Source organism: Sus scrofa, chromosome 2, assembly GCF_054392235.1.
Source record: "Sus scrofa isolate SSC_HxYL_T2T_F1_AM1 chromosome 2, Sscrofa_HxYL_maternal_Yorkshire_Landrace_v2.0, whole genome shotgun sequence".
Taxonomy (NCBI): Eukaryota; Metazoa; Chordata; class Mammalia; order Artiodactyla; family Suidae; genus Sus; species Sus scrofa.
Genome location: NC_139384.1, coordinates 2,664,054 through 2,677,780, shown reverse-complemented (window position 1 = coordinate 2,677,780; position 13,727 = coordinate 2,664,054). Strand labels below are relative to the sequence as shown.

The 13,727-nt window shown below is 55.7% G+C and overlaps 1 protein-coding gene across 13 annotated transcripts in view; it reads right to left on the bottom strand.

Moving 5' to 3' along the window:
• Positions 1-13,727, bottom strand: part of SHANK2 (SH3 and multiple ankyrin repeat domains 2) — a 513,576-nt gene that overhangs the window by 368,912 nt on the left and 130,937 nt on the right. For all 13 annotated transcript variants that reach the window (XM_085010449.1, XM_085010452.1, XM_085010454.1 and 10 more), the window contains exon 11: positions 9,024-9,101. In XM_085010449.1, the coding sequence (XP_084866575.1) occupies positions 9,024-9,101 (78 nt within the window). The remainder of the gene's footprint in view (positions 1-9,023; positions 9,102-13,727) is intronic.

Here is a 13,727-nt window from a genome sequence, read left to right as displayed (position 1 = left end):
CCCCCGCCTCCCAAATTTCTGGGTCGAGACCCTAATGCCTCCTAGTGGGACAGAATTTGGAGGTGGGGTCTTTGGGAGGGGGCTGGGGTTAGAGGAGGTTGCGTGGGTGGGGCCCCGTGATGGGATCTGTGCCCTTCTAAGAAGGGACACCAGGGATCTCTCTCCAAGACACAGAGAGAAGGTGGCCGTCCACATGCCGGGAGGAGGGCCGGCACCACGGACCTTCAGGGCTGGCACCATGAGCTCAGGCTTCCAGCCTCCAGAACTGCGAGAAAGAAACGTTATTGGCCAATCCGCCCTGTCTGTGACCTTCCTGTGGCCGCTGGCACTGACACAGGGCCGTTTCTACTTCCTTTCGAACTGATGAACAATTTGAAGACATCGATTCAATTCAGGATGGATAATTTCTTCAGGACAGAAACAGCTGATCTGTAGACCTCTTATTTTATTTTTAACCGTGCCCGCAGCATGCAGAAGTTGCCAGGCCAGGGATTGAACCTGTGCCACAGCAGCGACCCAAGCCACAGAAGTGACAACGCCGGATCCTTAATCCACTGAGCCACCAGGGAGCTCCTGATGTGCAGACTCTTCCATCAACCATCAGCCCCCTGCCTCCCAACCTGACCTGCACCCTGGACCCAGCTGTCCCAGCTGCACACTGCCACTCCGTGGCTGGCGTGAGGAATGACAAGGATGATGCCACAGGGGACGAAGCCACAGCTCAGTTCCTCTCCACTTAGGAGTGTTCCTGGTCTGGCGCTGGTCACTCGGACTTCAAAGACAGAGGGGCCATGCCATCGTCGCCTCAAAGAAATTTACAGTGGCGGGGGGTGGGGGGGAGCTGGTGCAGAGTCCCTGCGTTCTAGGACCAGATGCCACAGGTGCATAGCCGGCCATGCGGGAACCCAGAGAGGAGCACCACTGGGACAGCCCAAGGCTGCAGAGGGAGAGCTCTGGGTTTTTGTCTTGTTTTGTTTTTGCTTTTTAGGGCTGTATCCAAAGCATATGGAAGTTCCCAGGCTGGGGGTTCAATCGAGCCACAGCTGCCAGCCGATACCACAGCCACAGCAACACCAGATCCTCGACCCACTGAGCGAGACCAGGGATCAAACCTGCATCCTCATGGACACTAGTTGGATTTGTTACCGCTGAGCCACAGCGGGAACTCTGAGAGCTTTGGTCTTGAGGGATGCATAGGAGTTCACTGGGCCAACGTGAGCTCATGGTAACGGTCGGGGGGTACGAAAGATGTTCTTTAAAGTACGAAGTCAATGTTTGCCTTTATCACCGCCTCCCATCGGGGCGGACGGTCTGCAGTGTCAAACCCTTCTGCACGATTGTCAGCTCCGCGCTCTGTCCGTGCCCACCCTCCAGACACGCTCATGGTCTGAGCATGTTCAACGCAGGCTTTGGCTTTCTCAGTCCTTTGCCCCCGTTTCTGGACCGCACATCCCAGGTGCTCTGTCTGGATGTCTTTCCACTTAAATATGAGTTATTGCCGTTCTTCCGGGGGAGGTGAGCACTCGGCTCACGTACCACACAGCCCGTGCGTCCCGGGCTTGGGTTAATCACTACCTGGTTTAGATTAGGACGGCTAACTCCATCTTCCCCGCGGCCCAGGGGACCAGCTAACCGTGGTTCTCTCCCTAGAGTGAATAACAGTCACATTTTATTTAGTTAGTTATTTTTTGGTCTTTTTGTCTTTTGGGGCCACACCTGAGGCATATGGAGGTTCCCAGGCTAGGGATCCAATTGCAGCTGCAGCTGCCAGCCTACACCACAGCCCCAGCAACATGGGATCCGAGCCGCATCTGCGACCTACACCACAGCTCACAGCAACGCCAAATCCTTAACCCACTGAGCAAGGCCAGGGATCGAACCAGCATCCTTGTGGATGCTAGTCAGGTTCGCTAACTGCTGAGCCACAACGGAAACTCCAACAGTTGCATTTTAAAATCTGCTTTTCTGTTTACCTACAAATAGAAGGTTCTGACAGAGGCTTCTCCCCCAGCTGCCAACACATCAGGCCATCTCTCTGTTTCTTTGCTTTCCGGGCGACATCCACCCTCCCCTGCCCACCTAGGCTGGGGGGGCCAGGGTCTTCTGCCTCCTGGAGGAGCCCTTTGCTGGGTGGAGCTCACCTTCTGGCAGCTTCTGGGAACAGGTGTGTGTGCAGAACACATGCTAAAAGTGTGCATGTCTGGGGCCGCCTTTGCAAAACCCTCGTGCTCACTTACGAGCACGCTGTTTCAAAGCCTCTCCCCTCCGAACGGGAGGAAGGTGAAATTCACGGCCCAAGAGCTTCCGGGGCTGTGAATGACACATTAGACCCCGTCCTCTCTATGGAGGTTGGTTCTCCCCTCCTGAAACTGAAGGACTGCATTTCTATTTTCATTCCCGAAGTTCTGAGCTCTCACGACCCCGGTCTTTGCTGAGGACACTTGCTCACATCTTGGAAATTCAGGGGCTTTTCCAGATTTTCTGTCCTGTCTGGAAATTCCACTATGTGGGTATCCAACCCGCTCCTGGATTGTCTTACGTCCCAATTCTCCCATCCATCTCTCATCTTCCTTTTTTTTTTCCTTTTTCAGCTGCACCACAGCATATGGCAGTTCCCGGGCCAGGGGCTGAATCCGAGCCCACAGCTGTGACCCATGCCGCAGCTGCCGCAACCCCCGGTTCCTTCAACCCACTGCGTTGGGCCAGGGATGGAATCTGCCCCTCCACGGGGACGGAGCCGCTGTAGCCGGATTCTTAACCCGCAGCGGCGCCACGGTGGGAAGTCCCATCTCTCAGCCTCTTCAACAGCCCTGCGCTCAAAGCTCAGCTGCCACTATCACTTTTCATGAGGCTCCCAGACGCCCCACTTCACAAATGCTCTGTCCTCTCTCACCACACTGAGAAGATGGGGTATATATTTTTGAAGTTCCCTTCTGTTCTCTGAATTTCTCAGTTGCTACCCAGCATCTTTATTTCTGCTTGTTTGGTGTCTGCCTTTCTCGCTGGCGCTTCTCCCTTAACGACTGATGACTCTCAGCTGTCTGTTCCCATTTTTGATGTGAGGCATTTGCATGCAGAATGGAGACTCTGGGAGTGGGTTGTTCCTATCAGCAGGACGACGTCCCCCACCTCTGCCCAGGGGCTTTCCTGGTGGGGGGAGAGACAGAACACGTGGGGGGGGGGTTCTATTCACAGACATGACAGCAGGTGCAAAGGCCCTGGGGCAGCTTGTGTTTGGCGTGCTGCATGAATGCAGGAGGCGGAGGAAGCAAGATGCGGGGGTGTGAGGTCAGTGAGTCCCCGCGAGCCTGGTGGTACGGGCCTCCTCAGTTCAACCAGCACTTCCGTTTCCAGCCACACCTGTGCCTCAACGCAAAGAAGCTGGCTTCCCACACCCGGCTCTCCAGGATCCTGACCCGAGGTCTGGCCGGCTCCTAGCTGTGCCCACTGTCAGCAGGCGGGCCAGTTTCCCTAACGCTCCTTGCCCTCCTGCTCTGCTTCCTGACGCTGTGGGACGCTGACCGCTCCTCCTACATTCCACATCATAGGGAAGGGCTCGCAGTTCCTATTGTGGCTCAGCTGGTTAGGAACCCGGCTAGTATCCATGAGGATGCGGGTTCGATCCCTGGCCTCCCTCAGTGGGTTAAGGATCCGGCGTTGCGGCGAGCTGTGGTACAGGTCGCAGACGTGGCTCCGATCTGGCATGGCTGTGGCTGTGGTGTAAGCCGGCAGCTGCATCTGGCACAGATGTGGCCCTAAAAAGAAGGGAAAAACGGGGTGGGGGGAAGGTCTCACCTGCCTTCCTCACCACTACACATTACCTGCAGCACCTGCACACTCAGCTCCCTGGGCCCCGGCCCGGCCCTGCCCATGTGCCTGCGGCTGGGGGGTGCGGGTGGGCTCCCAAGGCTGGTCGCACATGGACAAGTTTAGGTGGACAGGGTACAACTTTAAACTCGTTCCCCACGGGTGACCACTCAGTGGGGGTGCAGGGGGTCCAGGGGAGAGCGCCCAGGACCCGCCCCTCCCCCACCAGCACCCACCCACGGCTCCCCTGGGCCCTCAGCCCTGGGGTTGGAGGATGCGGGCCTCAAGCCAGCCCTTCCCAGCCTTGCTCTCTTGTCTTGCCGCCCCCTTCCCCCCACTGCGCCGTTGCCCAACCAACCAATGCTTAGGAAAACCTCCCTGTCCTGATCCCAAGCTGGTTCAGGGCACGAGGTGCCCCTCACTTGTGGCATTTAAAGGGTAGAAGTGCCCTGCTTTTCACGTGGAAACGTGAGGGGCTGTGGGATGGGAGGGGCTGATGGCCGTTTCTGAGTTTTCTTCTGTCCTCGCCCGGAGCAAACCCCAACATCCCTCTTTGTCCTGGCTCCCCTGCTCTCCCAGCTGGCTGGCCTCCTCGCTGCTCCTCAACAAGCCGGACACGCTGCGACCCCAGGACCTTTGCACATGCTGGTTCCCCTCCCCCAGTTATCCGCACAGCCCGTCCTGCCTCCCTTTCTCGTGCTCAGAGGCCCAGCAAGGCTCCCATCCGAAAAAAGGCACATTCCCGCAGCATCACCCCGCCTCTCTCACCCCCACTTCACTTTTCTTCATGTAATTTAGCAACCCTGCTGTACTGCACGTGTATCTGTGAACGTGCTAACAAGCCGCCTGCTGAACACACCCTCCGCGAGAGCAGGGCGCCGTCAGGACGTATGTCCCAGCTCTGAGAAGAGAGGGTGGCCCTCACAGGAACACGGCGTGTGGCGGTCAGAACAGTGAGCTTGACCTGATTACTCTTCGTCACAGAGAAGCACAGCAGAGCAGCCCACACGTGGTGGCTTCCCCGGGTTTCAACGCCCTAATCTAGAAACACAACTTCCACTTTCCTGTTTCTATGGGAACGCAGAGTCTGAATCCCAAATAAGACTTTGAGAAGAACTTTTAAAAGAAGCCGCTTAACAAGGCCTGGCCTGCCCAACCTCATGGCCTAAGCCGGGACCAGGGGCCCAGGTGCTTGAGGGACCAGCCAGGCCCCAGAGAGGCAGAGGCAGGTCAGCGGTGGGCAGTAAGGAGGGGTGGGGACTAGGGCAGGCTGTGCTCCCCAAAGGGGCCCTGCTCCCCAACCCCGGCCAAACGCCAACACACAGAGGCTGCCCGGGCGTGGCCATCTTTCCTGGTGACGGAAGGGAAGCTGGAAATTAGAATTTTTATAAGAAGTTCCTGGACATTCAAAGAATTGAATGTTTAAAAAACTCTGGACAGGCCATAGGCAAAGTCTCTGCAGTCATTAAACAGACATGTCTCCAAAGAAGACGTACAGATGACCAGTGGGCTCCTGGAAAGATGCTCAGCATCACTAATGATTAGAGAAATGCAAATCAGAATGCCACTGAGGTACCGCCTCACACCAGTCAGAATGGCCATCAGCAAAAAGTCTACAGACAGCAAATGCTGGAGAGGGTGTGGGGCAAAGGGAACCTCCCTCCACTGTGGTGTTGGTGCAGCCACGGCAGAAAGCAGTAGGGAGGTTCCTCAAAACGCTAAAAATGGAATTACCATACAATTCAGCAATCTCCTTTTCTGGGCATATATCCGGACAAAACTCTAATTTGAAAAGACAGCTGCATCCCAAGGTTCACTGCAGCCCTACTCACAACAGCCAAGATACGGAAACAACCTAAACATCCACCAACATCCAAATGGATAAAGAAGATACCACACACACACACACACACACAGAGAGAGAGAGAGAGAGAGAGAGAGAGAGAGAGAGAGAGAGAGAGAGAGGAATACTACTCAGCCATGAAAAAGAATCAGGTAATGTCATTTGCAGCACCATGAATGGACCTAGAGATGAACATACTGAGTGAGCTAAGTCAGACAGAGAAAAACACCACGTGATCTACGTGGAATCTAAACTAGGACACCAACGAACCTGTCTGCAAAAGAGAAACAGACTCACACACGTGGAGAGCAGACCTGGGGCTGCCACACGGGGGAAGCAGGGACGGATTGCGTGGTGGGGGTTAGCGGAGGCGAAGGATTTTACACAGAAGGAGTGAACAACAAGGCCCTGCTGTACAGCACAGGGAACTCATCTAAGCTCCTGTGATAAACCGTCGTGGAAAAGAACATGAAAAGGAACGTGCATACGCGCGCGCGTGCACACACACACCGGAATCACTTTGTTGTACACCTGAAACCAACACAGCATTGTAAATTGACTACACTTCAACACAATACATTTCTAGAAAAGTCTCTGGAGTCAGACCCACCCTCTGGATGGCAGGTGGTAAGCTCTACCTGTGGCTTATTGTGTCAACAGTTGAGAGAGAGCCGGCTGTCCCTGGCCCATGGCATGTGGCCCGGCCTGGAAAAAGTCAGCAGACCACGAACCGTGAGGCAGGTGCCAGCATGTCCAGCTCCCAACCCACCAAGCTGCTTCTAAACACACCGGAGAAACACACCAAGAGAAGAGAAAGATATCTGGTGGACGGAAAAAAATAATTTCCACGGTCACCCAGGAAGGGCCTGGATGAAGCCTGCTATTTCCTAACCCATCCTGCGAGGCTTTAAAGGCTGCTGCTTCTCACGGAGCACACAGGAGGGGCCTGGGAGTGGAGAGGCCCTGAGAGGACTTGGGGAGAAGGTGGCCGTCTGCAAGCCAGGAGCAGAGTCCTGGCCAGGGACCGGGGGAGGGGGCCGGCACCTTGACCTCGGCCTCGCCAGCCTCCGGGACCATGACGAAAAAAGGGTTTGAGCCGCCCCACCTGTGGGACTTGTCGTGGCAGCCCACACAGAGGACACACACGTCGGGCTGTCAGATGCCATCGTCTCGTGGCTGGGTGACCCAGCGCCCACATGCGGCTTCCCTGTGTGGCTTTTGCTGGTGGCAAAAGGCCAAGATGTGCCCGAGCTGGCGAAGATTTTCACAGGGAGCAGGAGGCAAACAGGGGTGTCGAGGAGTGGGGCTGGCGCAGGACGGAGCAGAGGGCGCCCGGGGGCCCGAGCACTGGAAACTTCTGCGTGCGCCACAGGACAACCCCCCGTGGGCTCTGGAGTCGACATCCTGGGGCTGCAGGGGCAAACGACCTCGAGCCGGGTGGTGTCCAGGAGCAGAGCCTGACCCATTCACAGTCCCCTGTGAGTCCTATCCTGCCCTGTCGCCTCAGGCAGTGACCACCTGGGCGGGGACACCCCCCTTTCTAGGAGCCCCAGCAAGAAGCTTAGCACACACACACCCCCAGCAGCAAAACGGCGCCAGCTCACCCCCAAAGCCACCTGTCTCTTTTTTGCTCAGCATAATCAATCGAGCACCCCAAACGCTTCCGGAGGACAGTTATGCAAACACGCTTGAATAGCAGGACCTGGCAGCCTGCAGACACTCCCGTGTCCAGGCGGAATCAAGGCCTGGGAGGACTGCTCCGCGCACCCAGCGCGGGCTCCGACCGTTCGCCGAGGGAGCTGGTCTCTGGTCTCACGTCTCCCTGCCTCCTCACGTTTTCAGGGTACAAAGCGGCTTCCTTCACCCTCTGGAGCCCGGCCTGCAATGGTCCCCAGCTTCTCACGCACGGCCCTTCCCTCCCAGTGATGGAGGGTGACTCCCGCACGGCTGGGTCCGTGGGGACGACGGCTTGTCGTGGCGCTGGACCGGGATCAAGACGGTCCACCCAGGAGGCCTGGGTGATCTGCTGCTGCCCGGTTTGGGCTGAAACTGGTGCATTTTCAAGACCGCAAGCCCGTGTGTGTACTGATAAGATCTAAGAAGAAGGATGTGTGGAAGCCCCCTCTCATCTCAAGAAGACGTAAAAATATTTACGAATAAAAAGAATCACTGTCTCCATAATTTTCAGTTTCAGTGGGGATAATTGCGTTTAGGATGGAAAAGCATTTCTTTCTGTTTGTTTTTGTCTTTTTAGAGCCACACCCACAGCATATGGAGGTTCCCAGGCTAGGGGTCCAATCGGAGCTGCAGCCGCCGGCCGCCACCACAGCCACAGCCACGCGGGATCCGAGCCGAGTCTATGACCCACACCACGGCTCACGGCAACACCGGATCCTTAACCCATGGAGCGAAGCTGCGTCCTCATGGTTACTAGTTGTATTCGTTTCCACTGAGCCACGATGGGAACGCCGAAAAAGCATTTCTACAACACAGAGGATTTAGCCCCCCCCAAATACTTTCATCCCACACCATCTGGCCGGCTGCATCAAAATTCCATGTGAGCCCCGTATGTATACGATGGGCTATTACTTGGCCATAAAAGGGGGTGAGGCACTGACACACACCACCCCACGGAGGGCCCCGTGGAAGAGACCAGATGCCAGAGGCCACCTGTTGTAGGAGTCAGTCCACCTGACATGTGCAGAAGGGACCAGCCCACAGGGTCAGAGAGCAGATCCGTGGTTGTCTAGGGGCCGCGGGAGGGAGGAACAGGCAGTGACTCTTACTGGGTACACAGTGTTCCTTGGGGTGATGATGAAAAGCAATTCTTAACTACACGGAGGTGAGGCTAACATCCTGCATCAGCCCGAGGCCGCTGGACTGGACTCTGAAATGGTCCCGTCCTGTGTACCGCGTTTCTCCCACAGTGACAAACCATCTAGACCCTGGCCTTCTGCTCCACCGCGTCACCCCACGGCCACGCCAGGCCGGTCGCTCACCCTCCCCCTGGGACGGCGGACCGGGTGGGGGCCGGATGGACAGCAGGTCAGCTCCCCGTTCCCAGGCTCGGCCTCAGAGCCAGCACTGCCCACGGCTGCGCAGGGACCAGCCGCCGCGCCTGCACTGCCCTCCCCAAGAGCCCAGCTGGGGCCTCGATCCCATAGCCATGCGTTTGGTCTAAAGGGAAGGCGGCCGGCGAGAAAAGAAGAACTGAAATAGGGCCGAGCTGCAAACACACATCCCGTCCCCACGCAGGGCCGAGCCTGAGCCGACACACAGAGGATGCGCAGGAGCGCACGCCGCCCCCCCGTCTCACACTCACACACACACACTTGTGCGCACGCGGTGGCTCAGGCGTGAGAAGCCCGCTGACCTGAAACGGGGTCTGGCTGTTGTAGTTCTTCAGTTCCTTATTTCCACCCCGGAAGAGCAGCACCCGGGCACAGCTGTCCTGCAGAGAGAAAGAAGAAACCTGTCACCCAGGGGCCAGGCATTCGCGAAAGCAGCCCCGTTCCTCACGGGAGCTCACAGGAAGTCAGGACCACGAGCCCGCAAGTCGACAGGAGGGGGTCTGCGTCCATCCAGGAGGCCAGGAGGAGGGCAGGAGTGTGCCGCCAGCGGAAGCCTAAGTGCCGCCAAGACGCTGGGCGGCGACCCAGCAGGATCTGTAAGAAATACACACATCCCACGGCCTGCGACTCCGTGATCTACGGTCTTGCGCGTGTGTATAAAATATGTCAGAATCGAAAGACTGCAAGTAAAACACAAAAGGAAAGAAAGGAAGAGAAAATCCAGAGATGGCAAAAAAAAAAAGTTGTAAAATAGGGGAAGTGGGACTCCTTCTGGAACATTCCTTTTTGTTCAAGACAACTGTTTGTTGAAGGATAGTTGATTTACAAAGTTGTATGCGTTTCAGGCACACAGCACACCGATTCAGTTTTACGTATACAAAATACATCAGTGGTGTACACACACACACACACACACACACACACACACATTCTTTCTCAGACTCTTGTCCATCATAGGTCATTACTAGATATTGCATATGGTGCCCTGGGGTATACAGTACATGCTTGTTGTCTATCTCTTTGCTACATGGTAGGTGCATCTACTAACCCCAAGCTCCCAATTTATCCCTCCCCCGCAATTTTCCCTTTGGCAACCATCAGTTTTCTATGTCTCTGAACTCTGTTTTATAAATAAGTTCATTTGCATCATTTTCTTAGATGCCATATACCAGTGATAGCAGGTGGTATCCGTCTATCTCTTTCTGACTTACTCCACTTATATGAGAATCTCTAGGTCCTTTCACGTTGCTGCAAATACTGTTATTTCTTTCCTTTTAATGGCTGAGTAATATTCCATTGCGTATATGCACCACATCTTCTTTTTTGTTTGTTTGTTTGTCTTTTTGCCATTTCTTGGGCCGCTCCTGCGGCATGTGGAGGTTCCCAAGCTAGGGGTCTAATCGGAGCTGTAGCTACCAGCCTACGCCAGAGCCACAGCAACGCGGGATCCGAGCCGCATCTTCAATCTACACCACAGCTCACGGCAATGCCGGATCATTAACCCACTGAGCAAAGCCAGGGATCGAACCCACAACCTCATGGTTCCCAGTCGGATTTGTTAACCACTGTGCCACGAGGGGAACTCCCCACATCTTCTTAATCCCGTCCTCTGTCAATGGATATTCAGATTGTTTCCATGTCCTGGCTACTGGGAAGAGTTCTGCTGGGAACATTAGGGATTGTGCATCTTTTCCAACTACAGTTTTGTCCAGATAAACGTCCAGGAGTGGGATTGCTGGATCATGTGGCAGTTCTGCTTTTAGTTTTTCAAGGAACCTCCGCACTGTTCTCCACAGACCATTCATTGCAGAGGCAGCCGTAGCAAACCAATACAAGGCGAATTGGTATAAACTGACAAGAAAAATATCCAAGAATGTCCACATAGAAAACCCAGGTCTGAAAATAATTCATGCGACTTAATTTCACTCACTTTTACAGGAGACAGAGAATACGTCTAAAACGGTACTCACAGGGGAATAAGACCTACTTTCTCAGGAGGAGAAAGGCTTACAGAGCGAAAAAGAAGGACTCTGTTATTTTCTGTAGTTATGCTTTTAATGCTTTTAAAAGGCAGCCAACATTTGTTTCTTGTGTCTTTTTACAATGAAAATGAGCCTCCTCCTATCCGTTAGGTAGTGCCTACTCTTTGCCCAGAAGGGCCAATGCTTGGAAACTCCTGACGGTGGGGGGCGGAGGCAAATACCCACAGATACAAAGACTGATGGAGAAGCACTGATGGTAAGTACGCTTTGTTCAGGGAGCTCCCTGGTGGTCTAGGGGCTAGAATCTGGCGCTTTCACTGCCGCGGCCCAGGTTCCATCCTTGGTCTGATAACATCCCAACTAAAGCCACTGGATGCTGTGGCCGAAAAAAAAGACTCCTCTACCTAACAGATGCAGCGGTGCTGTGAGGAGTGAATGCGGTTGGGGGCACCCAGGCGCTGGGGCCTCATGCAGCCTGGCTGCGCTCTCCCCACAGCCTCTGCCCGGATCTCAGCCAAACCCCAGCACGTGGGCCGTCCGGCGGGTCCACCTGCGCCCACAGGGTCCAGAGCAGAGGCAACAGGTGTGGTCACCCAGGCCAGCACTCAGGCAGGAACGGCTGGATGAAGGATTAAAGGAAGCCACTGACCAGGGGTTCCTGCCCAGGGAACTGCTTCCCACCCCAGCCCGAGGGGACCCACTGTCCCAAGAAGGTCAGGGGCCGAGGCCCCTGCACATGACACAGGACAGAGGACCTGGAGGAAGAGCAGGCCTGAGACAAAAGCTGACATCCAAGGAGGCGGAAACAGGTGGGCAGTGCCAGGAAGCCGGGGGCTGGTGGGCTGGGGGGCCTGGGGGGCCAGTTGTATGGTGTATGAGCTATAGCTCAATAAAGTCGCTGTGATTAGAAAAGTAAGAGACAGAGCGACCAAGAGAGACACAGAGGCTAAAGGAGACCCAGAGAGAGACAGAGCCAGGAAGAGAAGGCAGGCGGAGCTCGCTCCATGCCCGCCAGGTCCAGCCAAGGGCACAGCTGGGTCTGGCACAGCACAGCGGGGGCTGCCCTGGTCCCGGGGACCTTGCCATGTTACTAATGAGGAAACCACCCAAGAACAGGGCAAGGGGGACCCTCGTTCTCTGAGCTGAGGTCGGGGGGTGGGGGATGCATCAGAGAGGGTGTGGGCTGCTCGCAACCACGCGGCATGGGTGGGGGGATCTGAGCTTTGCGGAAAATGGTTGTGGTCGGGGGTCCTGGGCCTCGGCTGCACCCGTTGGTGATGCTGTCTGTGCAGGTGGCTGCCTGCTTAGGGGTGGATGCAGCTGCAGGCCTGGATGGAGGCTGCCCTCCGCCACTGCTGCGGGCAAAGAGAAGGCCCGGGGACCATACAGGGCTGGGTCCCCACGGAGGGACAGAGGGACACGGGACCTTCAGGAGCGAAGGCAGCCCCCATGCAGTGGCGTGAAAAACACCTGGAGACAGAGGTTGGGAGAGACCGAGAAACAGAGTGGAGAGCAGGGTCCCCGTGGAGCCCCGCTGTGTCCAGAAACAGCCCCGAGCGTGTGCGAGCATATCCTGGGGAAGGGGTGGCGCCTGCACCAAGTTCAGGGTGGCAACTGGGGAAAAATCTGAGATGCCCATGCCCTTCGCACTTTTTCCACAAATGTGAATTCATGCAGTGCTTTGAGTAACTAAAAACGTTTAAGAAAATTAATTTTTTAATTGTTTTTTCCAAATTTATTTTATTCATTTACTTAAACATTTAAACTTTTTTTTTTCCCCTTTGGCTGCACCTGCGGCATGCAGAAGTTGCCAGGCCAGGGACCGAACCTGTGCTGTAGCAGTGACCTAAGCCACAGTGGTGACAATGCCAGATCTTTAACCCACTGAGCCACCAGGGAACTCAGAGAAAATTTTAAAAGATTTATATCAGCAAACGCACCGTTCATATTTGGGGTACCATTACACCCAGGGTTTAAAAGAAGGGCCCCGGTGTTCCTGAAAGCAGGGACAGCCCTGGATCCCAGCCTGAGGTCACACACGTGGGGCTGGGGCCCATGAAGACTCCACCTGGGCTGTGTCATTTTATTCCAGAATCTCAACTCCTGCCCAGCTGGTTTTATGAATCGAGATCCATTTGAACGCAGGCCCCTGAGGTCTCCAGTCCTGCCCCAGGCTCCCTGCCCCTGCCCGGGCTTCCAGCACCCGCCCCAGCCTCCCCTTCTCCCCTTGAATTAGACCAAAGTAAATGAATGAATTAAAACAACAGCGTTATCGTGTCTCAGGGAGCAGGGTCTGCCCGGAGAGAAAGGAAGGAGAGGGTGTTTGACGGAGTCCCGGCGGAGGCGGGACTCGGGGCCAGGACTGAAGGGACTCTTGGTGGGTTACCATTGGGGTGTGGGGTGCAAGTGAGAGAAGAGAGCGTGAATCCCTGGGGAAAGAAGTGGGGGACCCCACTAGGGGCTCAGGGACCCAGAGACTGCCCAGGGGTCTCACCCCGAACTGAATTCACACTGGGCCGAAGCGTGCCCTGGCCCAGTTCAAGGGCCGCCCGGAAGGACCAGCAACCCGGCCAGTCAGGACCCAGAGCAAGAGCCTGGCTCGGCCACTCCTTGTAAAGGCGCCCCTCCGCTCAGCAAGGACGTCTGCCGAAAAGGCCCATCAGAGGGAGGTTTATTTCCTACGAAACTAAGACTAAACCCCCATCAGGCACTGCCAGGCACTCTCCCAGGGGGGATCCAGCCCGAATCCCAGGGGGGTGACTTCACACCCGTCTCTCTGGTGTTTGCCAGACTTCAGAGGAAGAGCATGTCCCCCTGCACAGGGATTTTGAAACAGAAGGGCAGACGGGTCACGGGGTTTCATAGCAATGCCACGTGTGTGTGTGTGTGTGTGTGTGTGTGTGTGTGTGTGTGTGTGTCTGTGCGCGCGCACGCTCGCATGTGGGTACAGGCAGGTGTGTGCATGTGTCTGTGTGCAGGCACGGACGCTCTGCAGTTCCAAAAACACATCTCCTGGGTCCTTGA